Source organism: Thamnophis sirtalis, unplaced genomic scaffold, assembly GCF_051295495.1.
Source record: "Thamnophis sirtalis isolate CommonGarterSnake01/CBP01778 unplaced genomic scaffold, rThaSir2_p1.2 scaffold_20, whole genome shotgun sequence".
NCBI lineage: Eukaryota > Metazoa > Chordata > Lepidosauria > Squamata > Natricidae > Thamnophis > Thamnophis sirtalis.
This window is the reverse complement of record NW_028261400.1, coordinates 294334-319167: the sequence shown is the minus strand read 5'-3', so window position 1 is coordinate 319167 and position 24834 is coordinate 294334. Positions and strand designations below refer to the sequence as shown.

General features: G+C 46.0%; 1 protein-coding gene across 1 annotated transcript in view; it reads left to right on the top strand.

The window, feature by feature from the left end:
- The window catches only part of LOC148042234 (uncharacterized), an 845903-nt gene that overhangs the window by 581238 nt on the left and 239831 nt on the right, over nt 1-24834 (top strand). The window contains exons 11-12 of the mRNA XM_087703082.1: nt 12682-13244; nt 13476-13479. Of these exons, the coding sequence (XP_087559208.1) occupies nt 12682-13244; nt 13476-13479 (567 nt within the window). The remainder of the gene's footprint in view (nt 1-12681; nt 13245-13475; nt 13480-24834) is intronic.

Below are 24834 nucleotides of genomic sequence, written 5' to 3'. Positions count from 1 at the left end.
GCTCCTTCCCTTCGGGCGGCTCCTTTGGGCGCGGGAGGCTCCTGGCGGGGGCGGCGGAGCTTCGCCCGGGGAGCTGAAGGGGAGGCTCCGAAGGGAAGGCCCGCGTCCTCCCTTCCCCGGCTTCTCCTGCCAGGGAGACGCAGCACGCAGGCTCCGAAGACTTCCTGGCTCCCCCCGGTGGTCTCGGGCGACCCCTGGGAAAAGGCCCTGCCACCCCCAGGAGGAGAACCGCCGGGCCAGGAGCCAAGCAGCCGAAGGGATCCCGGGAAGGGACGGAGCTCAGCCTGAGGGGATCCCGGGAGGCCATTGGGAGACGAGGGAGCCGAGGAGGGACGGGGGAATCCACTGGAAAGCCAGGGATCCCAAGGGGGGATCGGGGACCAGGTGGAAGGAAGCGGATCCTAGGAGGGGGAAAATACTTTGCATGATCCAGCCAAGGGCTCCAGGGTCTCCTGTGCCTGGTGAACCTTCGTGCCATCCATACAGTGCCAGGGAACCTGCTCTCAACCCTTCCTGGGCACCCAATTTCCTCTGGCTCCGGGATGCAGCCCTCCGTTCCAGCCTGAGGCCCCGGGCTACTCTCTGGTTCTCTTGGGGCCCTGGCTGGCGGTGGGTCTGGGGGCTGGGGAGGGGCTCTCTTCTCAGACTAAGCCACTCAGCTGGCCAGATCCCTTAGTCGGGACTGACATGGGTCTGACTGAGTCCCATTGTCTGGGAGGGGGGTTAAGCTTGAGGGAGGGGACAATCTGGCAGTGAGACTGGTCACCTGTGCTCTGGACCCATGGCTCCCTGCTTGGTCAAGGCCCCCCCGTGAATGTCCAAACAGCAGTCAAGGCCCTTGCAGGAGAGGGCACTCCCACCTGTCTTGCAGGAGGCACCTCCTCCTTCTCTAGAGGCTGTCTTGGGACCCAACAGTGCTGGGCAACCTTTGTCTGGTCCCCAATTCAGCCACCGAGGTCCCTGGAGAAGCGGATTCTCTTTTCAGGCGGAGTTCAGGCCGGGGCAGAGCACCCAAGCAGCTTCAGTTCAACCTGCAAAGGCAGCTCTGCCCCCCCCCCCCCAATGACATGTCATCGTTGACTCTGGATGGAGTGGGTGGTCTCTCGGACGTGGGTGGAGTGGGGGTCTCCTGCTGCATTAGTTGGGGTCCTGCTAGACTCACAGAGCCCTCAAAGAGCAGGTGGCAGTCATGGCTGGAGGGTCTTTGCACGGGTTCCTCCTGTGGGCCAACTTCATCCTTTCCCAGACCAGGAAGACTTGCTCAGGGGTCAGGGCCACTCGTGTCTTGGTTACTACAACACACTCTCCATGGGATTGCCCTTGAAGGCCACCCAGAAATTACCATTGAAGCAGTAGGTGGCAGGAAACGCAACGCCTGGAGCCCTTAGATTCACCGATGTTATATGCATATTATACCTGTGTAGCATGACCTACAATGGCTCCACCTTTTTTTCTCAGTGCTATTCTAGTGGCTGGTTCTATTCATTCATTCATTCATTGAAAACATTTATACAGCTTCCTGTTTTATAACAAAGCCTGGCTTTTCCGTAGATGGCACGGGGCCTGGTGATTTGCAGGACTGTTTCTTCCTAAGGACATCCACCTGTATCTGGACCCTACCAGATCAGATTTAGGGTCGGGTGGGGAAGCAAACGTCTGGTCCCTCCCCTTAAATGTTGCCCTCCGATGGGACCCAGGAACCCCACCTTTTCCCTGACAGCCCCTGCCCTATGGAGCACCCCTCCACCCTGGATTTCGGCAGACCCCCACTCTTTTAATCTTCCAGAAAGCACCTGAGCCTTGCCCCCCCCAAATGTGAGGATAGGGCGAGATAACCTTAATTATGTGGCCCGCCTCTCTCTCTCTCTCTCTCTCTCTCTCTCTCTCTCTCTCTCTCTCTCTCTCTCTCTCTCTCTCTCTCTCTCCCTCCCTCCCTCCCTCCCTCCCTCCCTCCCTCCCTCCCTCCCTCTCTCTCTCTCTCTCTCTCTCTGTTTGAAGTAGAATTTGAGTGTTGTACCTGATGCATTGATTTTTTTTAAAAAAATCAGCTTTTTCAGATTGCCTTTGGAGTTTTTATATTATGTCCCGCTACCCTTTTTCCATCTCCCAGTATGATCTCCAAGCTAAATTAGGATGGAGGCAAAGTTTGGTGGCTTTTTGCCCTGTTTTCACAAATTCCTTAAAGCCAGCAATTTATCGCAAACCCTTCAGTTGAAAAAGTAAAACTTCTAACCTTCACAGTAACTCACATCCTGATTTCTAAAAAGAATGAAGAATTATTGGGAGGAACTGCCGGGAAGGACATGGGTGACCCAATAGGCTGCCTGCCAAATAACTAGCACCTGGCCTGCTGGTGCCTTGTTTAAGGCCCCTCCCTAGCCAGCCTATCCAGGTGTGGCTATAGAAGCCGGAGCAGAAAGCCAGGAAGGGGTATTGGTGTTTATGGGGAGTGAGAGGGAAAGTGGGTTGAGTTAGTTTCCTCCTCCTGACTTGTTAACCGAAAGCTGAAGCACCTTGTGGGTGCCCAGAGTTGCAGAGAAGGGCGAGGTGTCAAAGCCAAGGCAACAACAAGCCAACTTCAGACTCACATCTCAGTCAAGGCATGTTATGACGTGTAGATGAACCAAAAGCGTTTGCTAACATTCAGTTAGGGGAAAGCAAAAGGTAGGCAGGCTGTGGAGGAGAAGCCCCTTCCTACCCGTAGGAGAACGCAAGGAAAGCATCCCAGGAACAGCTATTTCTAAAGATGGAGCTTCAGGGCTAACAGGCCCACTTTGTCAAACCAGCCTCAAAGGAGCTGGGCTCTGTCCCTCTTTTCCAAACCAGGAACAAGCCGAGACCTGGGGGGGGGGGGGGGAGACAAAATCACCTCCACGTTCTCATCTCCTGAGCTCAGAGGAAGACAAAAACATATCCCTCCCCATTCTCTACCCTGAAGGGGCTAAGAGCCCTTTTCCAAGGCCCTCCCAAACCCAGTGCTCCAGGGAGATCCATGGCTGGATCAGTAGGACACAAACTGTGTGTGGGGTAGAGGAGATCTGATCCCATACTCACAAATGTGGATCTTGGGAAGTCTGCTGTTGCTGAGTTGGGTTGTAGGAGTGGTTCTGTAGAAGATTCCATGGGAGACGGGCTGTTGGGTTGGGTGGGGAAAGATGGGCACCAGTCCAGAGCCTCGATGGCGTGTTGGGAGTCCCAGTCCACAGAGCTCTGTAGGACTGGGATGGGAGGGGGGAGACGCTGTTTTGTGATGGGGGAGGATCTGCTTCCTGGCTTCCTTCCAAAGGTTTGCGGGGCGCCTTTCCATTTCTTTCTGGTGCCTCTGATGAGGTCCCTCTGAGGGAGGAGTAGTCCACTCTGGGAGTTGTTTGTCTCAGATCCCAAGATCCCTCCTGTTCACTCTTTCTCAGTGATTGACAGTGATTGAGAATTTAAAGCATTACAATACAAATACCTTTAAAAATAGTTTTGTATAAATTACGATCCTTTTTGACTGTACTAACATAACCATTTCTTACTCAAATGCACTTTTATACATTCCTAATTATTCCTATATCGAAACATTGATGTTTCTAAGCTGTACATTTCATGTTCCTATTATTCATCCATTTATACCAGTTTTCCCAAACTCTATAATATTCTGAGTCTTCCTTGTTGACAGGTTTATTTTTGTTAATATATTTTTAATTGTTTTATACCACACATTCTCTTTCTATATTGAACGGTGGGTTTTCTAGGTGTCCAACGTGTTAAAATATAAGCATCATTATGATCATGTACATCTAGACATTGTGAACTATACTAAAAATACGACTTCCAGGTGTGGCTATAAAAAAAGAAACAGACATTGCAATCTCCAGAACTTAAAATTACCCACTTAGCTTTCGTTGTCCTCTGCTAACATTGCCGGAATGCAAAAACTACCATTGAGGAGATATTTGCCTTTATACATCACTGATCCATTTGCTCATTGCGCCCGTGTTTCGCCCATCCGCCCGCCTGGAATTAGCTCGGTCCTTTTTTACCTCAGACGTGATAGTGATAATCGATGGAGCCTTCGCTCCTGTTGCTTCCTCCCCTATCAAGCACAGCTTGGGCCGCTAGACACATATACCCGATAAGATCGATCGCTATTGAAAAGTATACTATCATCCCTTATAGTATCAATTCTATAACCATCCAATATATTTACTAATGGTTTTTTCTTTCTCACGGAGTCTCTATTTCACATAAATCCACTCATCCCACCTCTGTTATCTGTCAGCTAACCATTGATAGAAAAGTTCCCATGTCACAAAATACTCCGAAATTTCTTTCTTTTTTTTTTTTAAACTCAGCTAAAGTGATTGACAGGTTTAGGTCGTGGCCCTCTTGGATTCTGGGACCAGACTCGAAAACAGAGTTGGGAGAAAGAAAAGCCCTCACTACTTGCCTTGGTGGTTTTGCCTTCCCCACCTTCTCCTTCTCCACCATTCCTTGCCTCAGTTGGCGGGACAGAGAGGAGGGACGCATTCGTGCATGGATTCAGGCTCTCCTGGGGCCCCATACGTGGGCAGGGTGGGGTGGGCCATTGGGCCCTTGGTGTAACTGCTCATCTCTTGCTCCTATGGGGAGAAAGGAGTGAAACATAACCTTGAACTGGTCCTTGGAAGGAGGCAGTAAGCAGGATTCATACCCCGGGCCAGATTCACACAGCACCATCTGATTTGTTTTTAAACTTAGTTCTCTCCATGCATCCCGTAGGTCTATTTTCTGTACCATCTCAAAAATGTGTTTGGGAGTGTTCTTCGTTTTTTTTAATTCTTTCACTATTTCTGTGTTTTTTATTTTTTTAAATGCAAATAATAGAAACACTAGTACATATACAAATGAATACAAAAAAAGAAAGGCAAAAGAAAAAAAGGGGGGGGGGAAGCCACATATTACAATGCACTCCCATCCCCTGGAGACCATTCCCTCCCCTTATACAATATATTCCAATTATGCCCTTATCCTCTCCAAAACAAGATATATTCTTGAGTAGGTTTATTTCCTTTGCCTTCCACCAATACTGCTTTTATAAACCGCCCCCCCTATTTCATTATAATTATTCACTTTAATCATCCCTTTTTAAAGTTTCATTTCTGTTGTTAATTTATCATTTGTTGCCATACTCCACATTTCATTATACCACTCATTTCTTTGAATATCCCAATTTAACCCCCCATATTTAGCCAGCGCTAATCTAGCTGTCATTATCAAATTTACAAACAATTCCTTTTTTCTTTCATTTATATCCCATTTTTCCACCAGCAGCACTAATACCACCCTCAGTGACATCTCTAGATTTATATTCAACAGTGCTCTAATTTCTCTAAACACCGTGTTCCACATTTTTTGTGCACTATCACAATCCCACCACGTATGTTTCTGTGTTCCAACCTCTTCCTTGCACCTCCAACAAATATTTCTATATCTACCATCTATTTGATTTAATTTACGTGGTGTTAGGTACCACCTCCATATCACTTTATATCCATTTTTGTTAACTCTAACTGACATATTCTTTATTTTTTAATTTAAAAAGTTTTTTATTAGATAAACATTGGACATATGCGACATTTCTGGCATAAACATTTCCGTATAGTGTTTGAATCTTACAAGTACGTGTACTACTAACTGACATATTCTTATATACTCTTCTATTCCAAATATTTTCCAATCATCATTTGTTTCTCCAGAAATAAATGCTTCTGTAGTCTTTTTTAACATCCACAATTGCATTAAAGTCATACATTGTCATGTTTTCATGTTTCCATACGTTTTCATACATTAACGCATACATTTTCATAGTCCATATCTTATTATTATTTTTGTAGCATTCTGTAGAATTCTTGTTTATTATTTGGCACATATATTGCAATCAGGAGCATTTGTTTCTGATTGATTGATATCTCCATCATTAATATTCTCCCTTCTTCATCCGCATATATTTGTCTGGTCAATCCCCAATTCTCATTACCTGCAGAAAAGTCCACTCCCCTTCACAATGCCTGTGCAGGTTGGAGGGATTTTGTGTTTTTTAAATCCAGCTGGTTAGGTGTGTAGGAACTCACGGGGGGGGGGGGGGCAAGGAGACTTGTTTGAAAAGGCAAAACCGGCTCCGTTCACACGACCCCCATTGTCTCCCGAAAAAAGCCAGTTTCTGAGCATCCCTTAAACGTAACAACCCCCCCTTTTGCATTCCGCCCCCCACCAACCAAATAGCCTTGCTTTGACCCTTATAGGCAGCCCCTTACCAAAATGGGGGAAGGGTAGGAGGGTCCGAGGTCATTCTCCCATCCATCTCCCCGACGCCACCTTTCCCTAAGCCCCTGCGCTCTGAATTCGCTCGGAGGCCACTGTTGAATTTAGGGTGTGCAAGACCAAAACGACCCCCCCCAACTCCAGAGAACCCCCCTCCCCACGTTCTCTTCCCGCTAAAACCGGGGATGGAATAAATTCGACGCCCTCCCCCCACCTATCCGGGTTTTCTGTTTTTTTTTAATAATAAAGATTAAAAATGAAAATGAAAAAATAAAACAGGTTTAATTTCCTGCGCTTTTTAAAACATTCCCAGCCAATTAAAGGGCCGCAGAGCCCTATAGCTTATTCCAATTTTCCCAGGCTGGGGCGACAATCGCAATGGTTAAAACCGACACATTTTTACAAAAAAAGAAAAAAAATGAAAGAAAAGGAAGAAAAAGGAAAGGAAATTAAAAAAGGAAAGGAAAAGAAGAAAGGAAACTGAAGCTTTTGTTGCAGAAAATGACAGGCTTTAGTCTTCTCGGGATACAGGAAAAGTTTATTTGGCAGCCAGGTTCAGAAAGCGAGCGAAATGGCTAGCATTGCAAGTTCTGAACACCCTTCATTATCGAAGCACGCGTTCTTATACATTCTCAAAGGCATTGCAACACGGAAATACTTAACTCAATTCTTATTGGTTATTTTGGGGGGAAAGCCTTATAAGTAGATGAGGGTCTTACTTCTCCTTTGTTACAGGTATGGACTGCGTGTCCTTAACGAACTTTATCTGAACCTTGTGGTTTGGACTTTTGACATAGAGACGTTGGCTAGAACATCTTGTGGTTAGAGAATGGTGACACTTCCCTTTTAAGCAAACTTCTAACTGTCCCTGTTATGCTATGTCTTCATTCTCATATTTTTAATCCATATTTTATTCCCCCCTTCTAGACTCTATTAATATCCACAATTGAGTTTAGCCTGTTAGATTAACAATCTAAGCATGCAGGATACAGAATAGCAAATAAAAGCCAGCATACAAGCAATACACATCTTAGGGCTTATCTTCCGGAATCACTTTCTCTACTTCTAAGAGTGCAATTTGAATATAGGAGCCAGTATCTGAAGCTTCGTCTTCCTTGAGGGTATGTGGGATTAGGCTTTCCATTAACATTCACTCCTTTTCAGTCCATATCTCTTTTACAGACCTCATAAGGAGCTGTTTAAGCGAGGGTTCCACATAATAAAAGAAATAGCATTTGCTTAATCCAACCTGTTCCCAGTAGCCAAGGGAACCACACATCTGTTCCTTGTACTTTTTGACCAATAGAGGAAGCTCTATCTCGTAGTTCTTGGACACCCCCCCCCCACTGCTCCTGATCTGTTCATATAGAAACAGCAATCTTCTCCCAGGAATACACATAGCCCACCCTTTTCAGCAGTTAAAAGATCGATGGCCCGCCGGTTCTGTAACACGAGGGCTGCTAAGGAATCTATTTGGTCCTGTACTTCAACCAAGGTACCAGCAATTTGGTTCAGGCTTTCTTGGAATTCTTCCGACAGCTGCCTGAACTGTGTAATGGAATGGGTCATTCCACCTACACCAGTTCCAATTGCTGTCCCTATTCCTAAGATTGCTAATAGTGGAAATAGGAGTGGCACTCTTTTCTGGACAGGTCCCATGAGGGGTACAGGGAGGGCCTGTTCCCCACTTACCGCCCCCATTTTGGGGAGAAGATGTACAAGGGTGCATGTGCCAGTCCAATTAGTGGGCAAGCACAGATAGGCATTTCTCCCACATACCCCGATGTTCATGGAGAAGGCATGGACTCGGAGGTTCCTTCCATTAGTCCAGACTTGTAAGGTTCCTGCTAGGAACATGCCAGTCAGGGGCTGTAATGGAACTTCTAGATTAGGGGCCATTAGCTTATTCCTGAGGACTGGACCTTCAAAGAGATATTGGGAACTGGCGTTTCCAGGGGGAAAGTAAACACAGACTCCCGTGGTGGACTGGATTGAGAGCCAAACGGGCAGTCAGAGTGGTTGGAATGGCCTTGGGCAGCTTCCAATGGTCAGATTTTTCTCCCAACGGCTAAAAACAATAGGAGGTGCAAGCGAGAAAGTGACTTTCTGTTGGAAGAGCTTGTGAGCAGAGGGAGACATGCTGCAAGTCAATTTTACGTCTACAAGGGTTTCCCTGGGGGAAAGATACATTTCAGATGGGCATTGTTCCTCTGATAGGGGCCCCACAGGAATGCCAGGCTCCTGATATCGTTTGATCCACAAGGAGGGTGACCCTATAATTTCCACACCAACTGCTATGGGGCCAACGATGGGGAGACGGCTCATCCCCAGGCTTTTAAGCTCGTCATACAGATCGCCATGAAGCTGGGCTTCCGCTGTTCTAGCTCCCCATCTACCTCCCTTGTCAAAGACTATCGTAGCTCTGGTCTTCTGCCAGAGTTCTGACTCCATTGGCACCGCACGATAAGATGAGGGTCCGGCAGACAAACACAACCAGCATTTCTGACCCAGGGCAGGGTCAGACGGATCAATTAAGCTTTGTCCTAATTCCAACACTCTTAACATCTAATCCCCATGTCTAAACTCTTTCAGGGGTCCGTTTCCCTTAGGCTTTGCTCTTTTTCTTTCAGGGTTTGCCAAACAGTTGGCTGGAAGTGTTGGAATTGGCTTGCAGTTTCATCCCCAAGCATAAATAATGCGCCGCTGACGGGAGCGGACCAGTTCCCCATCCTGTAATGGGTTTTTATCTTGTTCTCCGGGATTTTTGACATCCTCCGATCCTTCTTCAAGAGCTAAGGGGGTTTCTTGGGTATTTTCACAACATGGGGAGTTAATAGTCAGGAAATTATCACTTAGCATGCCTTTTGCCAACAACAGCCAAAGCCAGAAACAATTCATAATTATTCCTTACACAAGAGTTCTTTTTACACAGTTCCATTTTGCCTATAGATTCACCACATCTGTCGCCTTTCCTGCCCACCACCCACGCCTCACCCCCTCCTATGATGAGGAGAGTAAGTGGCCAGGCTGCCTCAGTTTCCCTCCTGGCCCAAGCCCTGAAGGGCCCGGGGGAGGGACAATAGGGGGGGCTGTGCCCCAGGCTCTGCCAGCAACACCTACTGCCAGAGAAGGGAGTCAGTATATGCTGTATTGTTAGTTGATGGTAGCCTTCTCCGCAGGGGAGGTGTTCACTCCAACCTCCCGGAGGCTCAGCTGGTAGGTCCAGGCCACTGCAGACACCACGGAGACAGGGCTGACACTAGTGCCCTGATTCTGCTGGGGGAGGCCGCCAAAGAGGCCGCAGGCATGGGGCACAGGTGAGGCAGGGAGGGTTGCTGCTCATTCCTTTGGGGCCTTGCCAGGAGGGCTCCTTCCCTGCCGGAGAGATCCCAAGTCCCTTACCCAGGATGCTCAGGGGAGACCCCCCCAAAGGCCCTGGCACTTGCAGCATGCTGGGGGAAAGCGGGCAGTGCCTGGGTCGTAGCACACGACAGGTAATTACTGGCCCTCCAGGGAGGCCGCAGCATCAGCCTCCGGGGCAGCCAAGCAGGACGAGGCGAGGGGCCCAGCCTGCTCCAAGGGGGGCTTTGGCCCCATGTCCTGGCAGCTGGTGGGAGGTTCCCAGGCTCCTGGAGATGCCCCCAAAACAAGCATGCTGGTCCGGTGGTCCGAGGCTGGATCCAGGCAGGGTCCTCCATGAGACTGCGCGGGAAGGGGGCTGGCAGTGGCCCCGGGGGAGCTCCAGCCCTGCTGCTGGGCCCCCCGATTGAGAGGGTGCGGTGGAGGTCAGGCAGGAGCTCCTGAAGCCAGGCCAGGGGGGTGTCCAAATGATGGTGACCCATTCTGGGCAGAGGAAGCCGCTGGGTCCTGCGATCAAACAGGGGGAGGTTACGTGGGAGGCAGGGGGACACCCACCCCATCTCCCATTGCGGAGGGGACACAAGAGCCCAGAGGGGGAGGCTGGCAGCGACCCCTCCCTGCCCCCAAGGGCAACCAGCACAGTCTGCCTTGGGAGCTTCCAAAGCAGGTTAAGGTTTCTCGTTCTCAAGACTTCCAGGGCCCCCACCGCCCTTGCACTCTCAACCAGGACCGGAAACAGAGCCTGTTTCACGCTTTCCTTGGAAGAGAAGCCCCCACGCAGCTTCATATCAATTCTGGAGAAGGATGAATGTCTATTCATCAAGTTCTTTTTTAGTATTTCTTTCTCTCCATATATCTTTTACATTTATTTCATCTATCATCCTGAAGAAGGATTTCAGAAGCAGTTTTCTATTTAGCTTTCTTGTTTTGTCTGTTTGGTAATCCTTGTTCTGGTTCACAATGCCATTGATATCTCCCATCATACAAATATCAACATAGCCCAAAGACTCTTTTAGGCAATTTTTTATAAAATTCATCTTCTTTTTTACTAGGAGCATTGATTCCAATTAGAAGTGTTTTCTTGATATCCATAATTTCCACCATCAAAATTCTTCCCTCTTAATCTGCATAAATTAATTTCACTGGAATATTATCTTTAATATAGAAGATCACTCCTCTTTTCTTGCAATTCTCCAGTGTAGTATACATTCTCATATTACAAGCCCCCCCACCTTACCTTAAACCTGTTTTATACATGTATTAATTACATTTTAATGGCATCCATCTCATTGATGATAGGTGGATTACCACGGAATAAAAAGTTGTTTAAAAGGATAATGTAAAGACAGCTAAATGAAGAAGGTTAAAGGGAAAGCTATTTAGTTGTGTCTGTTGTATGTGTGGCTACGTCTTTCCCTGACTTGGCTAAGTAGGTGCTGGGAGCCCAACGGTTGGGGGCCATTGAGTGTGGATTCTTTGTCATCTCAAAGAATCATAGTGTCCTAGTCACTTTAGGCCATTGTCCCTCAAGCTGGGCTACTTGAAGATGGACCGACCAACTCCCAGAATTCCCCAGTCAGCATGCCTTCAAACGGGTGGAGGAATTCTGGGAATTGAAGTCCTTCCGTCTTCGTGGCCAAGCTTGAGAAACACTCCTTTAGAACACAGCAAGCTGGAATATTGGGACCTTAGCCACAACTCCGCAAGGGGCACTGGCTACCAGGCTGAGCTACCGGCAACCTTCCACTCCAGTTCCATCCAGGTGCCGCTACCTGTTGAGCTGCTGCCAAACTCCTGGAAGCGGCAGAAAGTTTTAAACTCCCAGGATTCCCTCTGAACGTTTTGAGAAATGCCAGAATAAAGGAATTAAGGAACTTCCTGATGCTTCACTTCTCTTTTCCATTCCCTGTTTGTGCCCATCTCCTGCATTGGCCGGATCTCTTCGGACGCTTCCTCCAGAAAGAAAGACAATCGTACTGTCACCACAAACCTCCGGGAATTATTTTATTTTTATTCATCAGATGTAGAGGCCACCCATCTTTCCACAGGGTAACTCTGGCTATTTTTAGCCTTGGGGGCAGAGGAAGGAGAACTCAGGTGCCCGAAGTAGCTTTCCCTGGATCAAAGGAAGCCTTGTGTAGAGTTGTAGAAGTGAATAAATGGGACATTTGGCCTGGAGCTGCCTGCCAATATTTGGATTTCAGCTCCCATCATCCCAGACAAAGTTGATTCATGATGTTGGTGGAATGGGTCAGGAAGGAGGCCCACGGGTGGGGCACAACACCCACCCACACGTCACACGGGGCAAGTTGGTAAGCAAGGAAGGAGCAGAAGGTTGGAGGTTTTCACAGCTGGAGAAGCAACTTTGGGGGTGAAGACTCCTACCTTGGTCAATGGGGTGGACTAGAGGAGCTCTGAGGAACCTTCCATCTCTACAATTCTATGAACCTGGGCAGGATGCGGGGTGGGGAGTGGACTAGCCCTACAATTCTATGATTCTAGGAGGTTGAGCAGGGGGATGGACTAGAAGACCTCCATGTCCCTTCCAGCCCTAGAATTCTGATTCCAACTCACTGGTTTAAGAGTTTCTTCTGATTGAGCTTCTGCTCCAGGTGTGAAACCCTGAGGACGAAGCAGAACCTTTCACAGAGTCCTCAACTTACGACCATTTACGTAACTAACTGTTCACTGTTATGGCACCACTAACCAATATTGTGCTTTTTTGAATTCTTTCCTTCTTTCTTTCTTCCTTCCCTTCTTTACTATTTTTTGTCAACCTGTGCTTATTTTAATGCAAAATTCTGTGGTGGTTTTTTCAAGAGACCCCACTGACAATCTCTGCCAAATAGTTTCAGTAGCCTGTCAGGTTCAAGCCAGAGGACTGCCCTTCCCTTTCCTTGGGGCTGCCCTTGAAGATTGCTCCAGTGGGCGAGAAATGCACCCGTCTGGGTGTGTCTATGTGTATGTGTGTGTTGAACAGGAGCCACTTTAGTTGTGTAACCCCAGTGAGAGGAGCAACCTTTATAGACATCAAAGGATCCACACAGGAGAAGAACCTCATAAATGTCTGGAGTGTGGAAAGAGCTTCAGTTGGAGGGGCAACCTTTATACACACCAAAGGATCCACACAGGAGAAAAACCTCATCAATGTCTGGAGTGTGGAAAGAGCTTCAGTCAGAGGAGCAACCTTTATACACACCAAAGGATCCACACAGGAGAAAAACCTCATAAATGTCTGGAGTGTGGAAAGAGCTTCAGTCAGAGGAGCAACCTTTATACACACCAAAGGATCCACACAGGAGAAAAACCTCATAAATGTCTGGAGTGTGGAAAGAGCTTCAGTTGGAGGGGCAACCTTTATGCACACCAAAGGATCCACACAGGAGAAAAACCTCATCAATGTCTGGAGTGTGGAAAGAGCTTCAGTCAGAGGAGCAACCTTTATACACACCAAAGGATCCACACAGGAGAAAAACCTCATAAATGTCTGGAGTGTGGAAAGAGCTTCAGCCTGAGGGGCAACCTTTATACACATCAAAGGATCCACACAGGAGAAAAACCTCATAAATGTTTGGAGTGTGGAAAGAGCTTCAGTGAGAGTAGAATCATTTATAGACATCAAAGGATCCACACAGGAAAAAAGCCTCATAAATGCCTGGAGTGTGGAAAGAGCTTCAGTTGGAGGGGCAACCTTTATAGACATCAAATGATCCATTCAAGAGAAAAACCTCCGCCCAATCCCCGCATTCAGGCAGGGGGAGGCCGAGGTTCCCTCCCTCCGGGATCCTCCCCTAGGCAAGGTGGGTTGGGAGGTCTGGGAGGGTAGCCAGGAGAGTGAAAGCTGAAGGGGCCATGGAGTTTTCCGCTCTTTTAATGCTCTCCTCGTTTTGCACTGAAGACCTGAGCTAATCTGATGCTGGAGCCCAGTGAGGCTTAGACCGATGGAGGAAGTTCCCTTCTCAGCTGACACAAGAAGAACAAGCCAGCTGCAAGGGACCTTAGAGGTCTTCTAGCCCAACCATCTGCTCAAGCAGCAGATCTCATCCCGAAGGTGCTTTTTCAGGAGGCAACTGGATTTTCTTTCCCTTCACTTCTCACCCAAGAAATGTCCTCCGTTAATAGGACAGAGCAGAAGGGAATTCTTTATTGGCCAAGTGTGATTGGACACACAAGGAATTTGTCTTTGGTGCATCACCTCTCACAGTGTACCTGAAGTAAAATAAAAGGCATCCATCAGCATACAACACTTGGTGATAATCGTAAGTTACTAATAAGCAATCAAATCATACTAAGAAAGAAACAGAACCATCTAAATTGTCAAGATACAAGCAACATAGTCATAAGTGGGGAGAGACAGTTACTGAGAAGAGTAAGAAGAATAGTAATGCAGTCTTAGGAGGTGTTGTGGGAATTCCTTGTTTTGCAGAGTGATGGCAGGTGGGGGAAACTGTTCTTGTGTGTAGTTGTCTTGGTGTGCAGTGCCCTATACATCCCAGAGAGAGTAAGCATGGTAGTCAGCCAGCCCCTCCCCACTTTAGCTGCCTTACCAGCCCCTCCCTCTCCACATCCACCTGCTCCTCCTTTCCAAAACTGCAGCAGTGGGGGGAAATCCCCTCCAATACTGCCCCCTTCCTAGTTGCAGTTTTCAACCTTTTTGAGCCCTTGGAAACCCTGTGTGTCTGTGTCTGTGTGTGTTTCTGTGTGTGTGTGTTTTTTCCTCCTACACCCTCTCCCTCTTTGGAGGGGACTCCTGTTGCGGCTGCTGCATGTGCCACTGTGCCCTGCGACATAGCCCTCCACCCCTGGGTTGGCTCTTCGTTGAGCCATTGGGAGCTTTGGATTTTCATACAGTGTTTTGCCCATCTTCTTCCCCGTTTTATTGTCCTCTTTTGTAAGCCATCCAGAGTCATTGGCAGTTGGGCTCCCCTTTGCTTCTCTCAAACTCTCCCCAATTCAGGCAATCAAGTTCTTTTCGGCTCCACACCAATCTTAGTGCCTGAGTTTGGAGAGTAAGATATGAAAATCCTGCGTGGCTTCATGATGCTGAATCCCCAAGGACATGACGCTCTTCTGCCCATCTTCCAAATGTTGAGGGCTCCAGCAGCTGAAGACCCAGAAAGAATCCAACTTGGAGAATATCAACATTGCATGATTTCCTGTTTCTTTTTTTTCCAAACAATGAGATATTGATTTCTATGAGGAAATTCACTAGCAGGAGATTCTCCTCCTTAGCTCCTCTTTAATTGGAGACGGTCTCCTTTTGGGCATGAATTCCAAATTCAGATATCCAGGAAGAAAATTTATCCAAGTAGTTGCTGTTTAAAAACACACTTGTGTTGTCCCAAATTCGGGTCTGAGCCTGGTGTCGAAGCCAATGATGGACCCAGACAGGAGGGGCAGGTTTTCTGATTGCTTTTTATTGCAGGACTCCAAGGAAAAAGGTTCCTGGTCAAAAGGCCAAGAACAAAGGATTAAGAAAGCTTTATACATTTATTTTCACTAAAGGAGAAGGTGGAACAAGGTGAAATAATAAGAAATATCCTCTAAAAAACACTTGAGCAATAATTCCACCATTTGTTCTATTGGTCTCCAGCTGTGCCATTCCTAAGCCTTGGCTAAGGAAGGCCCCAGGAGTTCTCTAACAGGCCTTTCATTTGCTGCCGGCCATCTCTATTCCTAACTTTTAGCTGAGCTCTGCAAGGTGTCTAATTCTTGTTACTGTTATCAACTTTCTAGCCAATGTTCCCTCTAATTTTTTTTCAGTGTGAGCGGAAAAGTATAGTGTTTGAGCGGCACAGTTTCATGCCTGAGCACCTAAGAGAGCCACAGTTTGAACTGCTGTCACGTCTGCTGGACATTTGCGCAACATACCAAGTGTCAAGCGCCGATTGCTAGCGAGGTTTCAGCCTGATGAATGCCAGGCATGAAAAGTGCCACTCAAAGACTATACTTTTCCGCTCACCCTGAAAAAAAAAAGGCTCTCTGCTCAGCTTTTAGATTGTTAGACTGGCTAGAGAGAGACATGGCACCAACAGGGTCCTGGGTCCTGGCATTTTGCAGGCAACCTGTCCTCTCACATTCCTTTGGAATGCAACCCATCACATGTGAATTAGATTTTGCCAATTATCCTATTAAAAGATAATGCTATTATTCTAAAATACGACTAACTCGATATTAAAAACTGTAAATATGTAATGCTGATAAATAATAGCAGTAATTATTTAGTATGATTAAAATCAGTATTGATATATCAATATAATATCTATCGAAATTGACAATATACACTAAAATAACAATACAAATATATAATGTGGAATATAAATGTAATAAATATAATATATAAATGCAACATAAATGTAATAAAATAATTTATCATGAAACTCTCCCCCTTTAAAGTAGTAAGATCAATTAAATAGTCTAGCAAGTTTGGACAATATGCTATATGTTATGTTACTTAAGTATATACCTCAGAATCAGATACAACATCCACATCATTTCCAACTGAGTCAATAAAATCATATGCCATGGCAAAACTATTTTAAATAAAGATATGAAATTAATCAAGTATTGCATTTATTTTTCAAAATGAATGTACAATTTTTTTATTATTTAAGTTTTGTACCCTATCTTTTCTAACTAACGTTAACTTTAAAAAGACGTTACATCAGACTACAATACAAGTAATTAAATGAAGACTAAAATAAGTGTTTTGGCATATTGAGCTTTTTATATTTCTTTCTTATATTGCTTCCTTAGTTGAGAACTTGCTCCTCAGCTTACTTATGCATTAACTGTTTGTTGCTTTTATGGTTTATTCATTCACTGCTCCATCTTCAGTTTTTTTCACAAGGGGCAGGGCTTCCTCCCTCCCTCCCTCCCTCCCTTCCTTTCTTCCCTCCCTCCCTCCCTCCCTCCACTCCTTTGGCCACCAATTTTGATCCAATTCTCTCTCTCTCTCTCTCTCTCTCTCTCACACACACACACACACACAGACACACATACACACAAACACACACACACACAGAGACGTTCTTTTGGGGGGGGTTGAATTACTCCGCCTCACTGCGCAAAGTCGGCTCAGCATGTGTTCGGCCCCCACTTACACCGAATCAAATCCGCGGCCAGCGGGACCAGGGGGTTGCATTTCAAAGCCGCCAGTCCTCTTGCTTCTTCTCCTTCACCAGCAAAGCTCCCGCTGGCTTCCCGGCCCATGACTTTGGTGCTCTCCCTCCACGCGGAGCACCTGAGCTGGCTCCCGCGTTATCCCTCCCCCTTCCTCCTCCGCCGTGCTTTTGAGGCCGCGGGAGCTAGTAGGAAAGCGGCGGAGGTGGAGGCGGCGGCAGGGGTAACCCAGAACCCAGCTGAGGTGCTCCGAGTGGAGTCAGCTGGGCTCTGGGTTACCCCTGCCGCCGCCTCCACCTCTGCCGCTTTCCTACTAGCTCCCGCGGCCTCAAAAGCACGGCAGAGGAGGAAGGGGGAGGGATAACGCGGGAGCCAGCTCAGGTGCTCCGCGTGGAGAGGCACCAAAGCCATGGGCCGGGAAGCCAGCGGGAGCTTTGCTGGTGAAGGAGAAGAAGCAAGAGGACTGGCGGCTCATCAAAACAAGACTGGGAAGGTCCTTTGCGGGAGACCAGTTCTAGCCGCCTGCAAAGGACTTCCCCATGTTTGCTTTGGTAGAAATCTCTGCGCGGCAGTTAGAAACTTCTGCGCGGGGATTTCTTTCCATGGGGGGAAGCTTTCATTACCCTAATACCAAAGGAAGAGGCGGATAGTAGTAAAATTCAAAACTATAGACCTATATCCTTGTTAAACGCGGATTACAAAATTTTTATATCAATTTTGGCGGAAAGATTAAAAATAATATTAAATCAAAATATCCATTTGGACCAAAATGGCTTTCTCCCTAAAAGACACATTCGGAACAATACAAGAATAATAATTAACACCTTGGAATTCTACGAAACAAAATCTGAGAAACAATTAGCATTAATTTTTGTCGACGCGCAGAAAGCATTCGATAACTTAGATTGGAATTTTTTAATCACACAACTAAAAATGATGAAATTCAGCGACAAAGTTATTAAGATTATAGAAACTATATATTCACAGCAATCAGCAAATATTATAATTAATGGAGAATTAACAGAGAGGGTACGAATCGGAAAGGGTGTTAGACAAGGGTGTCCGCTCTCCCCATTACTATTAATTATGTCGTTAGAGGTTCTCCTAAATCAGATAAGATTAAATCAGGAAATTAGGGGTTTGACCATAAAAAAAGAACAATATAAAACACAGGCTTTCGCGGACGACATGGTCTTTATTGTGGAAGACCCTCTAATCTCAGGACCGAAATTAATGAAGGACGTTGAGGACTTTGAGCGTGTGGCCGGATTAAAAATAAATAAGGAAAAAACAAAAATGATTATAAAGAACTTTCCCAAAAAACAGATAGAAGAACTAGAGAAAGCAATGGAATTAAAGGTAACTAAAAAGGTCAAATACTTAGGGATTTGGCTATCTGCGAAATGCTCTTCTATAAAAGAAGATAACTATGATAAACTATTACGAAACATCCAAAAAGATTTAAAAAATTGGTCGAAGCTACAAATATCATTGATGGGAAGAATCGCAGTAATCAAGATGAATGTCTTGCCAAAAATTCTCTATTTATTTCAAACGGCACCGGTTAAATTAGGAGAAAAATTTTATAACGATTTGGATAAAATGGTACGAAATTTTGTGTGGAATGGCAAGAAGCCTAGAATAAAATATAAGCATCTTCAAGATAAAAGAGCGCAAGGTGGAATGGGCCTATCAGAATGGAAAGCATATCATCAAGCAGCAACAACAATGTGGATAAAGGAGTGGGTAATGTTAACCAACAAAAGAATCCTAACAATAGAGGGCCACGACTTGCAATGGGGCTGGCACAATTACTTATGGTGTGAGGGAAATAAAGTCCACAATTATTTTAGAAGACACCATTTAAGAGGGGTACTGATTAAGGATTGGCTGGAAATTAGAAGGAAATTCTATATCCAACTACCCAAATGGATATCCCCGACGGAAGCTCTGATATACCCAAATTTGATAAATTTTGACAAAAACGCTATTTACAAACAGCTGTTAGATGATCAAAATAGACTAAATTCCAGGGGAAATTTGGCTGAAATGGGAATAAATATTGATTGGTGGCCATACTTTCAAATACAAAATAAATACAAATCAGATCTAGCACAATTTGGCTTTCAGGACAAGGACCAGGAACTGGATAAAATCTTCATAGGACCAGACGAGAAATTAATATTGAAAATATATAACTGCTTGCTGATCCGAAAAATGGAAGCAGAAAGAGTGAAAGAAGTCATGGTAACCTGGGCCCAGAATATCGGCCACACAATTGACCTGGATGACTGGGAAAGGGTATGGGAGTGGAACCTGAAATTAACGAAATCGACGGCCTATAAAGAAAATATATACAAAATGTTCTACTGCTGGCATCTCCCTCCGACAAGACTGGCAAAAATTTCCTCAAAATTATCGGCCAAATGCTGGAAATGCAAAACAACGCTGGGCACGTACTACCACATGTGGTGGACGTGTCCAGTGGCTAAGACATATTGGAAACGAACGCTAAGATGGCTGAATGAAATCATGTCAATTAAATTAAGTCTTAAGCCGGAAATGTTTCTATTAGGGATAACAGATCAAAAAATATGTAAAACCAATCAATACCTTCTCGTCCAAATCTTGACGGCGGCAAGGATCGCTTACGCGCAGTGCTGGAAGAGTGAAAATGCCCCCACTAGCACAATGGTGATGAACAAAATCTTAGAATTAGCAGAAATGAACAAATTGACAATGCGGATTAACGATAAAGAAGACACAGACTTTTACAAAGTCTGGGAGAAATTGTACAAATGGCTTGATGAGACAGTGAGGATTCAGATATAAAAGGAGATAGCTGACTAACTTAAAACGATCTAAGCAATAACTCAAATAAACAATACACAAAGACAGAGGGACAAATGAGAGTAGAAATGTATTAGAGGTGAGAATTCACCGTTGAGTAACACCATTAGACCACAACGTTGGAATAACTTGAAAAGCTGATAGGTAATCCGTTATAACTACCTGCATGGAATTAGCAACCTAGTCTCATACTAGGTAAGGCGAGATGAGCAATGGGAGATGAAAATATGTAAAGAGCTTTATCTATTTTTGTATCTTGCATTTTGTAAATCTTGCCTTTTTTATATAACTTTCAAATAAGGGGGGGGGGGAAGAAAGAAAAAGAGAACCAGGTCATCCCCTGAAGAGGAGAATATGTAAACACAACAATGGTTAGAGTGGATGGAGGGAGAAGTAGAAGTAAAGATAGGAAGGAGAGGAGAAAGGAGAGGAATAGGAGAAAGGGAAAGGCAGAGGAAGAATGGGAGGGAATGTAAGAGTAGGAAAGAGGGGAGGAATGGGAAGAAGAGGGGAAGGGTAAAGGGGAGGAAGGAAGGAGAGAAGGGAAAGGAGAGGAGAAAGGAAGGAAGGAGAGAAGAAAGAGAAGAAGGGGGTAGGAAGGAGGGAGGGAAGGAGGGAAGGAAGGAGAGAAGAAAGGAGGGAAGGAAGGAGGGAAGGAAGGAGAGAAGAAAGGAGGGAAGGAAGGAGGGAACGTAGGAGAGAAGGAAGGGGGGAAGGAAGAGGGAAAGGAAGGAGAGAAGGAGAAAAGAAAGGGAATGAAGGATGGAGGGAAGGAAGGAGGGAAGGAGAGAAGGAGGGAAGGGGAAGGAGGGAGGGAAGGAAGGGGAGTAGGAGAGAAGAAATGAGGGAAGGAAAGAGGGAGGGAGGGAGGGAAGAAGAAGAAGTAGGACCATTGTAAGATAAGATGGATCTATGGGATGATAAAAAAGCAATCTTCAAGTATATTGTCAACAGTAGGGAAAAATTGTTATAAATACATATTATTAATAACAGTTATGAGATTATATAATTGTGAATGTATATATGAAATTGATAAAATAAAAAAACTTTAGTTGCAAAAAAAATAAAAAAAATAAAAAAATAAAAATCCTAAAAATTCGACTTGGGGAACTGCGACCCGGCATTTGGATGTCTTAAGTTTCAAGCCGACGTCACGGAAATGATGAAGTACAGACCGCAGACAGGCCAGGAGAGAGGTTAGGGAGTGGGCAGACACCAGGACGTTGTCAAAATAAGGGACAACGCCCGGTACGCCCTGTAACAGCCTTTCCATTAAATTTTGAAAGAGCCCAGGTGCCACACTGACTCCAAATTGGAGCCGGTGACACTTGAACGCACCCCTGTGTGTGACTATAGTCTGTGCTTCAGCAGTTGCCTCGTCCACAGGCAACTGCTGATATGCCTGTGCTAGGTCTAGCTTCGCAAATATGGTCCCCTGTCCCAGAGAGTGCAGCAGATGCTGCACCACGGGCACCGGGTATGCGCTCTGCTGCAATGCTCTGTTTAATGTGCACTTAAAATCAGCACAGATCCTCACAGATCCATCACTCTTCACTGGCATCATTATCGGAGTTTCCCAACAAGCGTGGTCTATGGGTTCTAGTACTCCTTGGGCCAGTAATTTATCAATTTCTGCATCCACGTTAGGTTTTAATGCAAAAGGTACCTGCACGGCGGAACCTGTGGGTCTAAAGTGAATGGAATCGAAGTACCAGTGTACTTCCCCAAACCCTCCCCGAAAACTTAATTAACAAATCCAAGTATATAGTACTCTGGATTTGATCAATGCCTGTTATGCCAAGTCCCAAAGCCTCAAACCATTCCAATCCCAATAAACTTGGCCGGGGACTTTTCATTACAATCAGAGGTAACTTTTTGTTGAACTGCTTAAATGCTACCTTACAGAGATATTTACCCAGCACTGGAATGGGATTTCCTTGGAAATCCCTTAATCTTAACAGACAAGGCTCCAAACTTGTCTTGGCTAAAGCCGGAATAATCCTCTTAACTGTTGCCCAAGAAATTATTGATACAGCTGATTCTGTGTCAACCTCCATCTGACAGGGTCTGCCCTCCAAGTGGACCGTAAGGAAAGTTTTCCCTCTCGGACCATGGACAATCTGGTCCACTTCAGCTTCTTCCCTATCCTCATTTACAGCAAAACAGGAATTCCTTTTCCTGAAACTTTGGCCCCTGGTAAATTTGTGGTTTTTTCTGTATCCCTGACTGGTGCTAGAGAAACCTGCGCATTTGCACAAGGAGCAAATGACCCCTTTTTCCACAACAGAGAGAAATAGTATTTTTAAACCGGCACTCCATTCTATCGTCCCTACCTCCACACCCTGGGCAGGTAGTTTGGGGCAAAATGTTACCCTGTCGACCTCTGGCCTGTTCTGCCTTCAAGTGATGTACTTCATCATTTCCAATAGCCCTTCATCAGGGAAAATGTCTTCATGATGCACCTCTGTGGCTTTTTCTCTGGCTTGTGGTCTACAGAACCTCTGCATCTCTTCTGTGGATTTTGTTGACAGCTCTACTGCCCTGGCTTCATCTAAAGCAGTTTGTAAATCTAACTCAGGTTTGGCCAGTAGATGGCGCTGAATACGGAGGTCTCTACCCCCTCCTACAAGCTGATCTGTAATGGACTCATCCAAATCTTTAAAACGACAATGGAGGGCCGCAGCTCTTAAGGCAGCCACATACTCATTAATTGTCTCTCTCTCACGCTGAAACCTTCTGTAAAAGGCAAACCGGCGCGAAGTGTGAGAAAGTGATGGGGCATAATGATTTTTTAACTTTGTCACCAAAACATCCCATGTCACATCGTGGACGGAGTGCGGAGCCACTAGCGATTCCGCAAGGTTAAACATCTCCGTGCTACACAGATTTAAAAAACACGATTTCTTTCTCTGTTCAGTTAGGTTAGTAAAGCCGTTGGCTTCTAAAAAACAATCAAATCAGGAAATATAAGAGTCCCAAGTCTGCGTGGCCGAGTTAAAACTGGCTAATGTATTCATTGAAGCCATTCTGAGGTAACTTTTCTCCCCTTTGGCTTAACCCCAAATCGGTCTTCGTAGTAGAAGTGACTCGCTCAACATCTCGTCGAGCGATTCCCCTGAGGGAATTCAGCTCTAGTGACTTCGCTCTTCAATTAGTGGCTTTCTCAGCTCTGCCTGGGCTCAGCCTCAGAGGAATCCCATCCTCGTCACCAATGTTCTAGCTGGGAGAACGCAGTCAGACAAACGGAGGTGAGCCAGGACTTCAAGTCAGCTAACAGTTTATTTCTAACAGGTTGCCAAACGCGGCACTTCACATTTCGTGCGTATTAGCTAACTGGCAACAGCTGAGCCCAGTTTGACAGCTCTTTATATACCTCAGCTGTCAAACAGGTAACCAATCAGAAACAAGGACACACACCCCTAGCCAAACGGACCAGAGAGGAAATTGTAGTACACAACAATAAGGGCAAAGAAGTGAGGTTGACTTAGCCACGCCCACCCACTCACATGACCATGACCACCAAGCCACACCTGCCTAGTCACATGACCACCAAACCACACCCACAGAACCGGTAGGGAAAATGTTTAGATTTCACCACTGCTGCTTCCCTTCTGCAACATGAGGCTCCCCAGCTTCCTCCTCCCAAGAGGGGCTCCCCACTCAGCTGGGCAGAGTCCTGCCTGGCATCCCTGCAAGAGCCCCCTTGGCTGTCCTGTGCATGGGAAAGGGTGGCAGGGAAACATGGGATATGGGCTTCTGCATTCCTGGGTTTTGGACGATGCAAATTGGATTTTGCAGATCTGTTTTCCATCTGCAACACAAGAGTCCTGAGCTCTCCTTCCTTCCTTCCATGGGATGAGAGGCTTCCTTGATTTTACCATCTCCTTTCACTTTGTTTTTTTCCTGTGTTTGTGTGTGTATGTGTGTGTGTGAGAGAGAGTGTGATGGGTTAATTTTTTTTTAGAACCAATTCTATAGGTGTGGCCTGTTTTGTGGGAGTGGCTCGGTGATTATGTGACCAGGTGTGCATGGCCTACTTGGAAAATGTGGTGAAACTCACTTAGCGATGCTCTTGCTTAGCAATCAAAATTTTGGGCTCAATTGTGGTCATCTCTTTTTCTTTCTTTCTTTCTTTCTTTCTTTCTTTCTTTCTTTCTTTCTTTCTTTCTTTCTTTCTTTCTTTCTTTCTCTCCTTCCTTTCTTTTTTCTCTCTCTCTCTCTCCCTCTTTCTTTCTTTCTTTCTTTCTTTCTCTTTTTCTCTTTCTCTTTCTTTCTTTCTGTCTTTCTGTCTGTCTCTGGGAGGTTCCACAAATCTACAGTGCCATTTAGAACCGGTTCCAGCTCCCTCCCCCCGCCCGTCTGCCCATCATCAAGATGAAGAGCGAGAGGAGGGATTCTGGGAGTTGAAGACTACAAGTCTTAAAGCTGTTAAGTTTGAACACCCTGGGGTTTTTTTTCTAAAGTGTTAGGGGTGCAAGGGTCTTGTAACTTGACAGCTTTAAGACTTGGGTGCTTCAAATGCCAGAGTTTCTGAGCCAACATTTTGGTTGCTAAGCAAGAGCGTTGTTAAATGAGTTTCACCACATTTTACAAGTTGGGCTTGCCCACCCAGTCACATGGCTGGCAAGCCACTCCCCCCCGGTCACATGGGCAGCAAGTCATTCCCACAAAGCAGGCAGAAGAGGTTCTAAAAAAATTTGAAACCCACCACTGCCACACACACACATACTGTGGTCACCTTGTAGAGTGTTCCAATCACATTTGAAACACTCAGCAACTGGCCTGCATTTATGGTTTTTTGTAGCATTCTGCAGTCATAGAACCAAAATATATGGTTAAAAGTACCTTGCAGTGGCATTTTTCCATGGGGGGCTCTGCAGAACATCCCAAGACTGATGCCACCACATCTGCCCTCTTCAGGGACAGAACCTCTTCAGAAGGACGAGGCCACCATGGTCCCCCTCACATTCCTCGTCTTCTGGCTGCGGCCCCACACCATGGAATGGATAGGAGTGCACATGCCCTGCACAATTATAGGCCCAGAGGGGGACACTTCAGCACAAGCCCAGGTGAGTGAGAACAAGTTCCCGCCGTTACGAAGGCTCTGGGATGAGGGATGGATTCTTCGCCACGGGACAGTAAAGCTCCGTCCGCCAGAGGCAGCAGGACCAAACCCCTCTCCCAATTGGCCCCTCCTCCCTCTGAGGGCGAGGGACC